The 14,415-nt window shown below is 42.9% G+C and overlaps 1 protein-coding gene and 1 long non-coding RNA gene across 2 annotated transcripts in view; one reads left to right on the forward strand and one right to left on the reverse strand.

Annotated features, from left to right (window-relative positions):
* The first annotated feature begins 7 nt into the window (after nucleotides 1-7).
* LOC118405571 (probable cytochrome P450 CYP44) overlaps nucleotides 8-14,415 on the forward strand; it is an 18,674-nt gene continuing 4,266 nt past the window's right edge. The window contains exons 1-7 of the mRNA XM_035805119.1: nucleotides 8-2,352; nucleotides 2,790-3,018; nucleotides 3,430-3,629; nucleotides 4,115-4,319; nucleotides 4,456-4,618; nucleotides 5,190-5,356; nucleotides 5,926-6,004. Of these exons, the coding sequence (XP_035661012.1) occupies nucleotides 2,121-2,352; nucleotides 2,790-3,018; nucleotides 3,430-3,629; nucleotides 4,115-4,319; nucleotides 4,456-4,618; nucleotides 5,190-5,356; nucleotides 5,926-6,004 (1,275 nt within the window). The 5' untranslated portion in view covers nucleotides 8-2,120. The remainder of the gene's footprint in view (nucleotides 2,353-2,789; nucleotides 3,019-3,429; nucleotides 3,630-4,114; nucleotides 4,320-4,455; nucleotides 4,619-5,189; nucleotides 5,357-5,925; nucleotides 6,005-14,415) is intronic.
* The window catches only part of LOC118405573, a 15,856-nt gene continuing 4,600 nt past the window's right edge, over nucleotides 3,160-14,415 (reverse strand). Inside the window, exons 3-5 of the long non-coding RNA XR_004829904.1 lie at nucleotides 5,168-5,334; nucleotides 3,418-3,607; nucleotides 3,160-3,295 (exon numbers count right to left, since the gene is read on the reverse strand). This is a non-coding gene — a long non-coding RNA (uncharacterized LOC118405573). The remainder of the gene's footprint in view (nucleotides 3,296-3,417; nucleotides 3,608-5,167; nucleotides 5,335-14,415) is intronic.

Genomic DNA, 14,415 nt, shown 5'->3' on the forward strand with positions numbered 1-14,415 from the left:
GGTGCAAAATCTACGTCACGATGATGCAAACGTGTGCAGTGAGAAGCCAACAGAGACACTGTACAAACGATGGATACGGTCAAGCCATCCGTCCCATCCACGTTGGCGTAACAACCAGTTTCCCGCATAGTCGCAAATCAACGGTGCTAACTCGGTCGAGATGGCGTCGGTATTTTTGTCATACCGTTCGTGCAAGTTGACACATACGTCCGCGGCGAAAGACATTGCGATAACGAGTCGACCCCAGTTTAATCGTTCCTCTTGCAGTACTTTTTCGAGCACCGTTTTCAGCCCATCCCTCGCGTTGGGTACGTTATCCACGAAATTGTCTATAATCTTTTCATATTCCTCGTCCGCCGAGATCGTATCCACCCATTGTATTACTTTTACGTACTCCACCGAACTGGGAAGTCGCCGATGTTGGGGAAACAAGCCTGGGGCTTTGTGATATAGTAACTGGCGAAAGACGTCTGTTGTTTGTGCTTTCAGCGCATCCATTAGAGACTGATCTCAGCAGATTCAACCGATTGATTGACTTAGAGACTTAGAACCAGACCAAATAAGGGCATGTCTTTCACGATTAGAGAGGGGAGGTTCATTTGGGGTGGGGTGGGGTTGTCATAGTTACCTTACTCCGCCTGAATATATGATATCTAACCCCTGACCTGCCCCGCCTGAATACATAATATCTGACCTCTGACCTGCGCCTGAATAAATCATATCTGACCTCTGACCTGCTGCGCCTGAATAAATCATATCTGACCTCTGACCTGCTCCGCCGAATACATCATATTTGACCTCTGACCTGCTCCTTCTTGCTCCTGAATAATCATCGCAGCGTGTCCCTACTATACTACTCCGGTCCCTGTGGAAGACACAGTTCCAAGAGGAGACGGTGCCTGTCCATTGGATGAAGACACTGTTGAAGACGCTGTTTGAACAAATGGGCCATTTTGGGGATGTGGTCACACAATTTAATATAGATTAATCACAATGCCACCGTATGGTCATATTAGTTGATAACAATCTGTATATATAAACATTCTTAATGTTAAGTATATCATTTTCCTATAGTATGACATATCCTAGTATCTATTGTATCTAGGGTACTACTGTAATAGTATAGTTGTTATGTTTAATTCAAGAGATCATTTTCGCTCTTGTTTCGATTTGACTCCTTGAGGTGCCGTGCCACACAAGATATCAGGTTATGATCGATTTTTGTACATTGGCGATGTTATCTATCTTTGTTCAATCCAACATAGAATAGCACAATATGTTTGTTTCAATTTGATGTTTCTTGATGATTTTAAGCAACGTGTATCTAAACTGTTAAATCTGTTTTATGTTTATCAGTTCAATAGATGCATATACATATACATGCATAAATGGAATATTTCCTTTGTCATTTAATCAAGTGCTTACTTTGGTCATACAATGTCCATTTATATATGTGTTTGAAGTGGTAGGAATTTGTACTAATATTACAATGGTGTATTGCCCGGGCTGTATATTGTATCTCGCAATTACACCATATGGCCGTATGTTTGTGACATATGTTATCCAGCGTTTCTCTGAATCTCATTATTCTGTATTTGTACATTATAAACAGACTGGCAATCTCTTTTGCGCTCGAAGGTGCTCGGAAAGGTCCACGACGTACCCAAAAGAGGCGGTAATGTATAGAAGATCTTAAGGGATGAAAATAAGGCATGGATGCACTATGAGAACTAGAGTTATAACAAGACAGACACATATACATGTAAAGGACGAAAATAAATTCATCCAAGAAAGCACAAAATACATGACTAATACACACGCACATGTACAACTGTACACCCTAAAAGAGTCCGTTTTTTTAAATAATTGGGCTCCAATTCTTAAAGTTTACGTCAAATATAGACTCCCTTGAATATCGCCGAAAATACTACAATGGCGTTTCAATGGGGGCTTTCGTACGTTGAAAGGTCAGTCACGTGATCACGGTTACATTCAAAGTGCACAGAGTTACATTCGTCACAAAGTACCCAAGGTCGCTGTGGTGTACGTGCTATAGCTGCATGGACACTGCTTGAAAATTTAGAATCACATGAAGTAGCAGACCTAGAGTATACCAAAGGATGTCCCGTATTCTGCAGATCGTAGGCAGAAGGGCAGCCTTCACACAGGCAGGGCTCCAAAATGTGCCAGTCTGGAGGCCGTTAGGGGGACGAAATGGCCGGGGGGCCGCCAGCTCAGCGGCTGCCACTGAACAAACCACCGTCCAGGACGGGGCTGCCCGACCGTTTGACGAGATTCCCGGACCGAGAGGGCTTCCCTTCATCGGCACCGCGTTGGACTACAGTCCGTTTGGTAAGGCTACGTTTTCTTAACGTGCACTTTGAATGACAGGTCACCTACAGAATTCTGGTCAACGTTCGTTCGGTCGGTCGAGTACTCTCTGACCCCACTATGATATACTGTGTGTTTACTTACTTACTGTGCAAATACAGTGCAGTGGGTAGATACGTGCCCGAGTATAAGTTACTACAGAAATAGCTTGATTGTAAGCGAAGTTTTTTTTCACGAAGAGTACCTTATTCTATTCTACTCTACTTAACTTTAACTTGCATTTTACTTGCAGAAATGTAAAACGTTTTATGTTTTCAAATTTGATAACCCTCTCTCTATTTTGAGACATTTTGTGACCTTCGCTTTACCTCTATATTTGCTTTGTGTGTATGTGATGTGGTTTATGGCCCTTAAACCTGAACAGATGCAATAAAGTCAACGTGTCGTAATTTCTACAGGGCGTTTTCCTATACACACAAAAATGGCCAACTCAACAATTGAAAGGTACCAGACGTACGGAAAGATCTACCGGGAAAAGATCGGCCTAAGAGACATGGTGTTCGTGTGTGACCCGAAGGACATCGAGACGGTTTTCAGGAGTGACGGTCGGCTTCCAGAGAGACCTATCCCAGAGTCCATCGCAACATACCGCCGACTCAAAAATAAACCGCTAGGCGTCGCGCTGCTGTAAGTTTTTGTTAAGAATAATTATGCACATGTACATTTGTAAAGCCATGAAAAGTATTCAATGCTCTTTGTTAGTAGAAGTCATTTCGGATCAGACTTGAACTTTAATTTCTAACACACAAATTGGACTTACCCCAATTTTCCACTCCATATTTGTCAGAAAGGCGTAAAATCCATTGCTTCTGTGCGGTCGTTAAGCAGAAGTTGCAGAGACGGGGGACGCCATAGGCTTCCTGCAAATCATGGTCCACTGCTCAGCTAGTCACGTATCTGCATACTAGTAACATAACGTCACATAGGCGGTGAAATTGCACATTGTTTGAGTTGGTCAGTAGGAAATTTGTGTTTGTTAAATTTTTGTGTGTTGGAAATTTCAGTCCTGATTTAGCATTTGCTTACTTGTTTATGCAGAAATGGAGAAGAGTGGTTCCGCCTCCGAAGGTCTGTTAATAAGGACATGATGCGCCCAAAGGCGGTAGGTGCGTACGCCACAATGCAGGATGAGGTGTCCCGGGAGCTGGTCGGGCTGATACAAGGGGTGGTACGGAAGGGCAAGACCGCTGGACAGGTCCCCGACTTTACCAAGCTCCTGTATAAATGGGGCCTAGAATGTGAGTCTTTGAAACATTATCATCATTGCGTTTACTTTAAAGTTTGTGAAGTGCAGACTGTGGGTTGTGTGTGGCGTAACTGGTAGAGAGAACCTAGAAGTCCCGAGTTCGATACCCGCCGTGCCCCGACGTTGTGCCCTTGGGAAAATCACTTAACACGACCTTCCTCACTGCCCCCAGGTGTAAAAATGTGTACCTGACTTCAGTCGGGGATGTAATATACCTTTACCTTCTGTCTGTACTTTGTCTATGGCGTTCGTAAAATAAGCTACTAAATCTTGAGTTCAGTGCCACATTGTCCTCGTCTGTCCGAAAGCAAATATATTTCTAAAATGTGCAAACTGTAGGATTAGCCTGTTTTGTTTTCACCGGTGTCTATGGGCACAGCCATGTTGGATATGTAGGCGTCACTCAGGCGCCATGTCATTGTTTATGAACACAAACACTCTGCTTGTAAGTCAAGCTGGCGGATTTTTATTTTTCAGCCTTGAGTCTCGTTGTTCTGGGAAAACGCCTTGGCTGTTTGACCCTGGATCAACTCCCTGAAGATTCTGACGCGCAGCGTATGATCGGGGCGGTCAACGACTTCTTTTACAGTTTCGCCAAGCTTCAAATGTCGTTTCCCTTGTTCAGATACATCAGAACTCCTGGATGGACGACTTTTGAGAGAGCCATGGACACAGTCAGTAGGTGCGTATCTCTAGAGCGAATGACGTTTTACTTTTACAATTTACAAATTTTATCAGCCTTCTGGCATTTTGAAATCTTTAGCTTTAATCACGTGGTCACGAATTCTGCGCAATGAGACATTTTGGTGTCACCTTAGCATTACGGAGAAGATGATCGGCGAAAGGCTAGAGAAACTCCGCCAAATGGAAGAGCCTCCAGATGAGGCGGATTTTCTGACGAGCCTGCTGTCTCGGGAGGACATGAACTTGGACGAGGCCATCCAAATGTCGGTGGATTTATTGCAAGGTGCAATTGACACGGTGAGTCTAACTCAATATCAAAGCCGCAAAAATAAGTCATTGATAACGTGGAATTATTTTGTGTTATCAAATTCAATGGATGAATAAACTTTTTCACATGCATTCAAATCTGAAACAAATATGACAAACAGATTGGCAACGACAAATCCCATTCCGTCTCATTTTCATATTTCAAACCGAGATGAAAGAGTAGCATAAAAATTCACTTGAGTTGGTAAATTGCATCAGGGATAAATCAAACTATCAAGTAAGGAAACTGGTCTCAATAGCCCTGGATCAAATTGCTCTGGACACAGTACGTACTTCATGCAGTTGTGACGTCAGTTATAGGTCAAAGAAGGCAATAAACACCAGTGCACACCAACCGGGACGGGGGACGATGCCGACTTCCATCAACTTTTGACCCATTGCTGGCGTCACACGTGGTCAAGTCTCGTGTCCATAGCAACTGGGTCAGATAGTTGACGGCGACTGAGACATTCGTTTTCGATGAGTCCATTTTTTGAGCTGGCGAGGAGTTTAATTTCTCCACAAAGATTGTAGCCCTACCTTCATTTTTTTAATGCTTCAGACGGCACACACTCTGGTCTTCAATCTGTACTGCCTGGCGAAAAATCCCGATGCTCAGCAAAAACTGTACGAGGAGATCTTGGAGGTTGTTCCACCAGAGCAGCCCATAGACGACAGGGTGTTGAACAAGATGCACTATCTTCGTGCTGTGGTGAAGGAGACATTCAGGTACGTGATTCTGCATCTTCGTCAAATTAACTTAATTTTGTTACATAATACATTGTATAGATTGTGATCTGGAGGAATAGCCGATTCTACCGGTAGAGATCTAAATCGGGGTCTGTCAATTTGTAAATGCTTAAAGTATTCCCTATAAAGACAGACTCTAAAGCCTTTCAACTCATGTCTCTTAAGATCAATTGAGTTACTTGAAATTCATTTTTTTCATAACCAGGAGACCACTCTAACACATTCCCGAGTTCGACATCGTATTGTAGCAGTGTCAGTTGTCTGAAAACTTTTGTATCTTGACTAGTGATAAATGAGAGTGGTGGTGTTTGGGAATTTTCCGCTTAGGAGTTAACTTTACATCGTCTGTGCACAATTTACACCATGAATCTCCATATTGTTCCATTCTAAACAGGGTACCGTAACTTCGGCATACAAACACCCCTGTCTCTCTTTGACTCATTGGAACGATTTTAAGAAAACAGAAAGAAGAATTTTGTGTCAACTACACTGTATGTGATTGTTGTTGTTTTTTAATTTGGCTGATACGTTTCTTTAAATCCCTTCAGGATGTATCCGACCCTCTTGAGCACCGCACGGACCCTAACCCGTGACGTAGTGCTGTCGGGATATCACGTGCCTGCTAAGGTACTGTAACATCTTTGTAAATATACATAGTAGATGATGATGATGATGATGATGATGATGATGGTTATAGTAACTGCCTTTTGCCTTTAGTGTTAGAGCACTTAACCGTATAGAGTACTGAGCAAAATTCTCAGTGAGTTTGTTCAAGGTTTGAACTGGGCATAATCAAGTTCAAAGGTGGTAAATAGCCCTTTTCTAGACTATGGTTGATACCATGTTTATGTCTCAGACGCATACTACCGGTGACAATGCATGCGCAGTTGAAATCGTGAACCCGCTTATAGCTGCCATGTAATCTATCTTGAGTATGTATAAATTGCATGAAAGAAGTTTCATTTCCAATCGGGGTTAACTAGAAAGATAAGCAAACAAGTAAATAAGAAATATAAATTCAACGGTGCACACCCCAGTTCTTCCGCGACCGGGGTCCGTGGTAGTCCGCGACCAAAAAGTGACGAAAGGCTTCCGAGGGCCCATGTTTGAGTTGACATTTCTCATTATTTCCTGCGAAATAACATTAAACGGTTACATGGCTGAAAAGCGTAGGAAATGGTGTGTTTTTGGTGCAAATTGTGTTTTGGTCCGCGCGTTGCTTCCGCGATATCCCTACGCCTGAATGTAAAGAGGCCGGTGACCTAGATTTACCTCTGAAGCGCTGTGTCAAGCAAAGTTGCAATGCCGCGCGCCGTGGATGATTAAAAAAACTGTAGTACTAGAATTTTCTTTATAATTGGCTGGATTAGTCTTTAGATTTTCCTCTTTCTGGCAGTATCAGTCGTGCTTGCCGGAAAAATCTTCTTCATCTGTTTTATCCAATGCGAAAATGCCCGATTTTGTGCATCATTTTTGACATGAAAATAATGTTTTTTCCCTGTAATTTTTCAAAATTAGAGAAGTTGAAGGATCGAAACTCAGTTGGTCTTGAAGCTGAAGGTATATCCTCTCACCCCATATACAGTTATTTTCCTTCAGGATAATTCCCTGGAAGAGATGGTCGCTAGACTTGAGGGTGTGCCGCCTCCATTTGAACCCCCAAATAAACTGGTGTGTGCCCCCTTAAAAGCACCCATCCTGAAAAAAGTATTAGTGATAATAGCCAACAAATTGCATTTTTCCCATGAAAGTGTATAGCCCCGATCGTATCTGACTGAAAAAAAGCCGGATTTCGCAGGTTTTGATATGATTCTACACTGTCATGTAATGGGTGGATTTGCCCCCCTCCCACGCCCCCCCCCCCCCCAACACGGTCGCATAGCCTTCGAAGTGTGTGTGCTAAGCATAGATTGCATAAAACCTACCGAAACATTGTTGTTTAAACTACAGTACCTCTTGGGCACTTTGAAATCGCATTTGAGCGTTTCACAATTGCTCCTACATTGAGAAGCAGGCATTTTCCAATGAAAAAAGGCCCCGATGACGTCACTTTCGCACTTTCCTTCCGAATCAAGTGTCAAGTTCGGTGTGGCGCTAGTTCTCGGCCTTAACACAAATAAGTTGCACTAATCCGAAGACACATCCCAAGGCTTCTTTATCTCACCGAGACCGACACCAAACTGTACAGCCTTATCTTAGCAGATGCCCGTTTATACCTTCATAGCCGCAAGAAGTGCAGCACAGACCTCCATCTTTACCAAAGGTACAACATTTAACTTCATTTTTCTACGAAATAAAAGGAGTCTTGCCAACGGAAACGCTTGGACGGGAAAGCTAGGTCTGTTCTCTACCCGATATGACCAAAAATTAACATTTCAAGTGCTTTCCGTTATAGCGCGGAACTTAAAACTGCATCGTTGTCACTTCAGAACATAGGCCAGCGGCAGGTATTGTGACGTCATGAACTCAAATATGTTCTAAGAGGTTTACACCGTTTGTTCCAGTCAGAAATAGGAGGAAAGTGTGCTCCATCACACCAGCACCCCTCTGTCATTCCTTTTCATGGCCATAACTCTTTATTTAGCACGTATTGATAGCCTAAAACCTCTTCCATAGGACAAGCTCATTGTGACGTAATTGCTATTATGCGCATTGAATGGTATACCATCCTGGAGGCGCAAAAACAGCCTTCCGACACCGCAACTTTCAACCACCTGTTACTCGAGAAAGAAAAGTCGCAGACAACTCAAACTTGACATGACTATAGAGTATAATTTTTTAAAGTCATTGACGATATTAATCATAATTTGCATATATTAACGGTGCACACCCCAGTTCTTCCGCGACCGGGGTCCGTGGTAGTCCGCGACCAAAAAGTGACGAAAGGCTTTCGAGGGCCCAAGTTTGAGTTGACATTTCTCATTATTTCCTGCGAAATGACATTAAACGGTTACATGGCTGAAAAGCGTAGGAAATGGTGTGTTTTTGGTGCAAATTGTGTTTTGGTCCGCGCGTTGCTTCCGCGATATCCCTACGCCTGAATGTAAAGAGGCCCGTGACCTAGATTTACCTCTGAAGCGCTGTGTCAAGCAAAGTTGCAATGCCGCGCGCCGTGGATGATTAAAAAAACTGTAGTACTAGAATTTTCTTTATAATTGGCTGGATTAGTCGTTAGATTTTCCTCTTTCTGGCAGTATCAGTCGTGCTTGCCGGAAAAATCTTCTTCATCTGTTTTATCCAATGCGAAAATGCCCGATTTTGTGCATCATTTTTGACATGAAAATAATGTTTTTTCCCTGTAATTTTTCAAAATTAGAGAAGTTGAAGGATCGAAACTCAGTTGGTCTTGTAGCTGAAGGTATATCCTCTCACCCCATATACAGTTATTTTTCTTCAGGATAATTCCCTGGAAGAGATGGTCGCTAGACTTGAGGGTGTGCCGCCTCCATTTGAACCCCCAAATAAACTGGTGTGTGCCCCCTTAAAAGCACCCATCCTGAAAAAAGTATTAGTGATAATAGCCAACAAATTGCATTTTTCCCATGAAAGTGTATAGCCCCGATCGTATCTGACTGAAAAAAAGCCGGATTTCGCAGGTTTTGATATGATTCTACACTGTCATGTAATGGGTGGATTTGCCCCCCTCCCACGCCCCCCCCCCCCAACACGGTCGCATAGCCTTCGAAGTGTGTGTGCTAAGCATAGATTGCATAAAACCTACCGAAACATTGTTGTTTAAACTACAGTACCTCTTGGGCACTTTGAAATCGCATTTGAGCGTTTCACAATTGCTCCTACATTGAGAAGCAGGCATTTTCCAATGAAAAAAGGCCCCGATGACGTCACTTTCGCACTTTCCTTCCGAATCAAGTGTCAAGTTCGGTGTGGCGCTAGTTCTCGGCCTTAACACAAATAAGTTGCACTAATCCGAAGACACATCCCAAGGCTTCTTTATCTCACCGAGACCGACACCAAACTGTACAGCCTTATCTTAGCAGATGCCCGTTTATACCTTCATAGCCGCAAGAAGTGCAGCACAGACCTCCATCTTTACCAAAGGTACAACATTTAACTTCATTTTTCTACGAAATAAAAGGCGTCTTGCCAACGGAAACGCTTGGACGGGAAAGCTAGGTCTGTTCTCTACCCGATATGACCAAAAATTAACATTTCAAGTGCTTTCCGTTATAGCGCGGAACTTAAAACTGCATCGTTGTCACTTCAGAACATAGGCCAGCGGCAGGTATTGTGACGTCATGAACTCAAATATGTTCTAAGAGGTTTACACCGTTTGTTCCAGTCAGAAATAGGAGGAAAGTGTGCTCCATCACACCAGCACCCCTCTGTCATTCCTTTTCATGGCCATAACTCTTTATTTAGCACGTATTGATAGCCTAAAACCTCTTCCATAGGACAAGCTCATTGTGACGTAATTGCTATTATGCGCATTGAATGGTATACCATCCTGGAGGCGCAAAAACAGCCTTCCGACACCGCAACTTTCAACCACCTGTTACTCGAGAAAGAAAAGTCGCAGACAAGTCAAACTTGGCATGATTATAGAGTATAATTTTTTAAAGTCATTGACGATATTAATCATAATTTGCATATATTAAAAGCACCCATCCTGAAAAAAGTATTAGTGATAATAGCCAACAAATTGCATTTTTCCCATGAAAGTGTATAGCCCCGATCGTATCTGACTGAAAAAAAGCCGGATTTCGCAGGTTTTGATATGATTCTACACTGTCATGTAATGGGTGGATTTGCCCCCCTCCCACGCCCCCCCCCCCTCAAACACGGTCGCATAGCCTTCAAAGTGTGTGTGCTAAGCATAGATTGCATAAAACCTACCGAAACATTGTTGTTTAAACTACAGTACCTCTTGGGCACTTTGAAATCGCATTTGAGCGTTTCACAATTGCTCCTACATTGAGAAGCAGGCATTTTCCAATGAAAAAAGGCCCCGATGACGTCACTTTCGCACTTTCCTTCCGAATCAAGTGTCAAGTTCGGTGTGGCGCTAGTTCTCGGCCTTAACACAAATAAGTTGCACTAATCCGAAGACACATCCCAAGGCTTCTTTATCTCACCGAGACCGACACCAAACTGTACAGCCTTATCTTAGCAGATGCCCGTTTATACCTTCATAGCCGCAAGAAGTGCAGCACAGACCTCCATCTTTACCAAAGGTACAACATTTAACTTCATTTTTCTACGAAATAAAAGGAGTCTTGCCAACGGAAACGCTTGGACGGGAAAGCTAGGTCTATTCTCTACCCGATATGACCAAAAATTAACATTTCAAGTGCTTTCCGTTATAGCGCGGAACTTAAAACTGCATCGTTGTCACTTCAGAACATAGGCCAGCGGCAGGTATTGTGACGTCACGAACTCAAATATGTTCTAAGAGGTTTACACCGTTTGTTCCAGTCAGAAATAGGAGGAAAGTGTGCTCCATCACAAGAGCACCCCTCTGTCATTCCTTTTCATGGCCATAACTCTTTATTTAGCACGTATTGATAGCCTAAAACCTCTTCCATAGGACAAGCTCATTGTGACGTAATTGCTATTATGCGCATTGAATGGTATACCATCCTGGAGGCGCAAAAACAGCCTTCCGACACCGCAACTTTCAACCACCTGTTACTCGAGAAAGAAAAGTCGCAGACAACTCAAACTTGACATGACTATAGAGTATAACTTTTTAAAGTCATGGACAATATTAATCATAATTTGCATATATTAAAAGCACCCATCCCGAAAAAAGTATTAGTGATAATAGCCAACAAATTGCATTTTTCCCATGAAAGTGTATAGCCCCGATCGTATTTGACTGAAAAAAAGCCGGATTTCGCAGGTTTTGATATGATTCTACACTGTCATATAATGGGTGGATTTGCCCCCCTCCCACGCCCCCCCCCCCCCAACACGGTCGCATAGCCTTCGAAGTGTGTGTGCTAAGCATAGATTGCATAAAACCTACCGAAACATTTTTGTTTAAGTTACAGTACCTCTTGGGCACTTTGAAATCGCATTTGAACGTTTCACAATTGCTCCTACATTGAGAAGCAGGCATTTTCCAATGAAAAAAGGCCCCGATGACGTCACTTTCGCACTTTCCTTCCGAATCAAGTGTCAAGTTCGGTGTGGCGCTAGTTCTCGGCCTTAACACAAATAAGTTGCACTAATCCGAAGACACATCCCAAGGCTTCTTTATCTCACCGAGACCGACACCAAACTGTACAGCCTTATCTTAGCAGATGCCCGTTTATACCTTCATAGCCGCAAGAAGTGCAGCACAGACCTCCATCTTTACCAAAGGTACAACATTTAACTTCATTTTTCTACGAAATAAAAGGAGTCTTGCCAACGGAAACGCTTGGACGGAAAAGCTAGGTCTATTATCTACCCGATATGACCAAAAATTAACATTTCAAGTGCTTTCCGTTAAAGCGCGGAACTTAAAACTGCATCGTTGTCACTTCAGAACATAGGCCAGCGGCAGGTATTGTGACGTCACGAACTCAAATATGTTCTAAGAGGTTTACACCGTTTGTTCCAGTCAGAAATAGGAGGAAAGTGTGCTCCATCACAAGAGCACCCCTCTGTCATTCCTTTTCATGGCCATAACTCTTTATTTAGCACGTATTGATAGCCTAAAACCTCTTCCATAGGACAAGCTCATTGTGACGTAATTGCTATTATGCGCATTGAATGGTATACCATCCTGGAGGCGCAAAAACAGCCTTCCGACACCGCAACTTTCAACCACCTGTTACTCGAGAAAGAAAAGTCGCAGACAACTCAAACTTGACATGACTATAGAGTATAACTTTTTAAAGTCATGGACAATATTAATCATAATTTGCATATATTAACGGTGCACACCCCAGTTCTTCCGCGACCGGGGTCCGTGGTAGTCCGCGACCAAAAAGTGACGAAAGGCTTTCGAGGGCCCAAGTTTGAGTTGACATTTCTCATTATTTCCTGCGAAATGACATTAAACGGTTACATGGCTGAAAAGCGTAGGAAATGGTGTGTTTTTGGTGCAAATTGTGTTTTGGTCCGCGCGTTGCTTCCGCGATATCCCTACGCCTGAATGTAAAGAGGCCCGTGACCTAGATTTACCTCTGAAGCGCTGTGTCAAGCAAAGTTGCAATGCCGCGCGCCGTGGATGATTAAAAAAACTGTAGTACTAGAATTTTCTTTATAATTGGCTGGATTAGTCGTTAGATTTTCCTCTTTCTGGCAGTATCAGTCGTGCTTGCCGGAAAAATCTTCTTCATCTGTTTTATCCAATGCGAAAATGCCCGATTTTGTGCATCATTTTTGACATGAAAATAATGTTTTTTCCCTATAACTTTTGAAAATTAGAGAAGTTGAAGGATCGAAACTCAGTTGGTCTTGTAGCTGAAGGTATATCCTCTCACCCCATATACAGTTATTTTTCTTCAGGATAATTCCCTGGAAGAGATGGTCGCTAGACTTGAGGGTGTGCCGCCTCCATTTGAACCCCCAAATAAACTGGTGTGTGCCCCCTTAAAAGCACCCATCCCGAAAAAAGTATTAGTGATAATAGCCAACAAATTGCATTTTTCCCATGAAAGTGTATAGCCACGATCGTATCTGACTGAAAAAAAGCCGGATTTCGCAGGTTTTGATATGATTCTACACTGTCATATAATGGGTGGATTTGCCCCCCTCCCACGCCCCCCCCCCCCTCAAACACGGTCGCATAGCCTTCGAAGTGTGTGTGCTAAGCATAGATTGCATAAAACCTACCGAAACATTGTCGTTTAAACTACAGTACCTCTTGGGCACTTTGAAATCGCATTTGAACGTTTCACAATTGCTCCTACATTGAGAAGCAGGCATTTTCCAATGAAAAAAGGCCCCGATGACGTCACTTTCGCACTTTCCTTCCCAATCAAGTGTCAAGTTCGGTGTGGCGCTAGTTCTCGGCCTTAACACAAATAAGTTGCACTAATCCGAAGACACATCCCAAGGCTTCTTTATCTCACCGAGACCGACACCAAACTGTACAGCCTTATCTTAGCAGATGCCCGTTTATACCTTCATAGCCGCAAGAAGTGCAGCACAGACCTCCATCTTTACCAAAGGTACAACATTTAACTTCATTTTTCTACGAAATAAAAGGAGTCTTGCCAACGGAAACGCTTGGACGGGAAAGCTAGGTCTATTCTCTACCCGATATGACCAAAAATTAACATTTCAAGTGCTTTCCTTTAAAGCGCGGAACTTAAAACTGCATCGTTGTCACTTCAGAACATAGGCCAGCGGCAGGTATTGTGACGTCACGAACTCAAATATGTTCTAAGAGGTTTACACCGTTTGTTCCAGTCAGAAATAGGAGGAAAGTGTGCTCCATCACAAGAGCACCCCTCTGTCATTCCTTTTCATGGCCATAACTCTTTATTTAGCACGTATTAATAGCCTAAAACCTCTTCCATAGGACAAGCTCATTGTGACGTAATTGCTATTATGCGCATTGAATGGTATACCATCCTGGAGGCGCAAAAACAGCCTTCCGACACCGCAACTTTCAACCACCTGTTACTCGAGAAAGAAAAGTCGCAGACAAGTCAAACTTGGCATGATTATAGAGTATAACTTTTTAAAGTCATGGACAATATTAATCATAATTTGCATATATTAAAAGCACCCATCCTGAAAAAAGTATTAGTGATAATAGCCAACAAATTGCATTTTTCCCATGAAAGTGTATAGCCCCGATCGTATCTGACTGAAAAAAAGCCGGATTTCGCAGGTTTTGATATGATTCTACACTGTCATATAATGGGTGGATTTGCCCCCCTCCCACGCCCCCCCCCCCTCAAACACGGTCGCATAGCCTTCAAAGTGTGTGTGCTAAGCATAGATTGCATAAAACCTACCGAAACATTGTTGTTTAAACTACAGTACCTCTTGGGCACTTTGAAATCGCATTTGAACGTTTCACAATTGCTCCTACATTGAGAAGCAGGCCAATGTCTAAGATTTAAGGCCCCGATGAC

This window comes from Branchiostoma floridae, chromosome 18, assembly GCF_000003815.2.
Source record: "Branchiostoma floridae strain S238N-H82 chromosome 18, Bfl_VNyyK, whole genome shotgun sequence".
NCBI lineage: Eukaryota > Metazoa > Chordata > Leptocardii > Amphioxiformes > Branchiostomatidae > Branchiostoma > Branchiostoma floridae.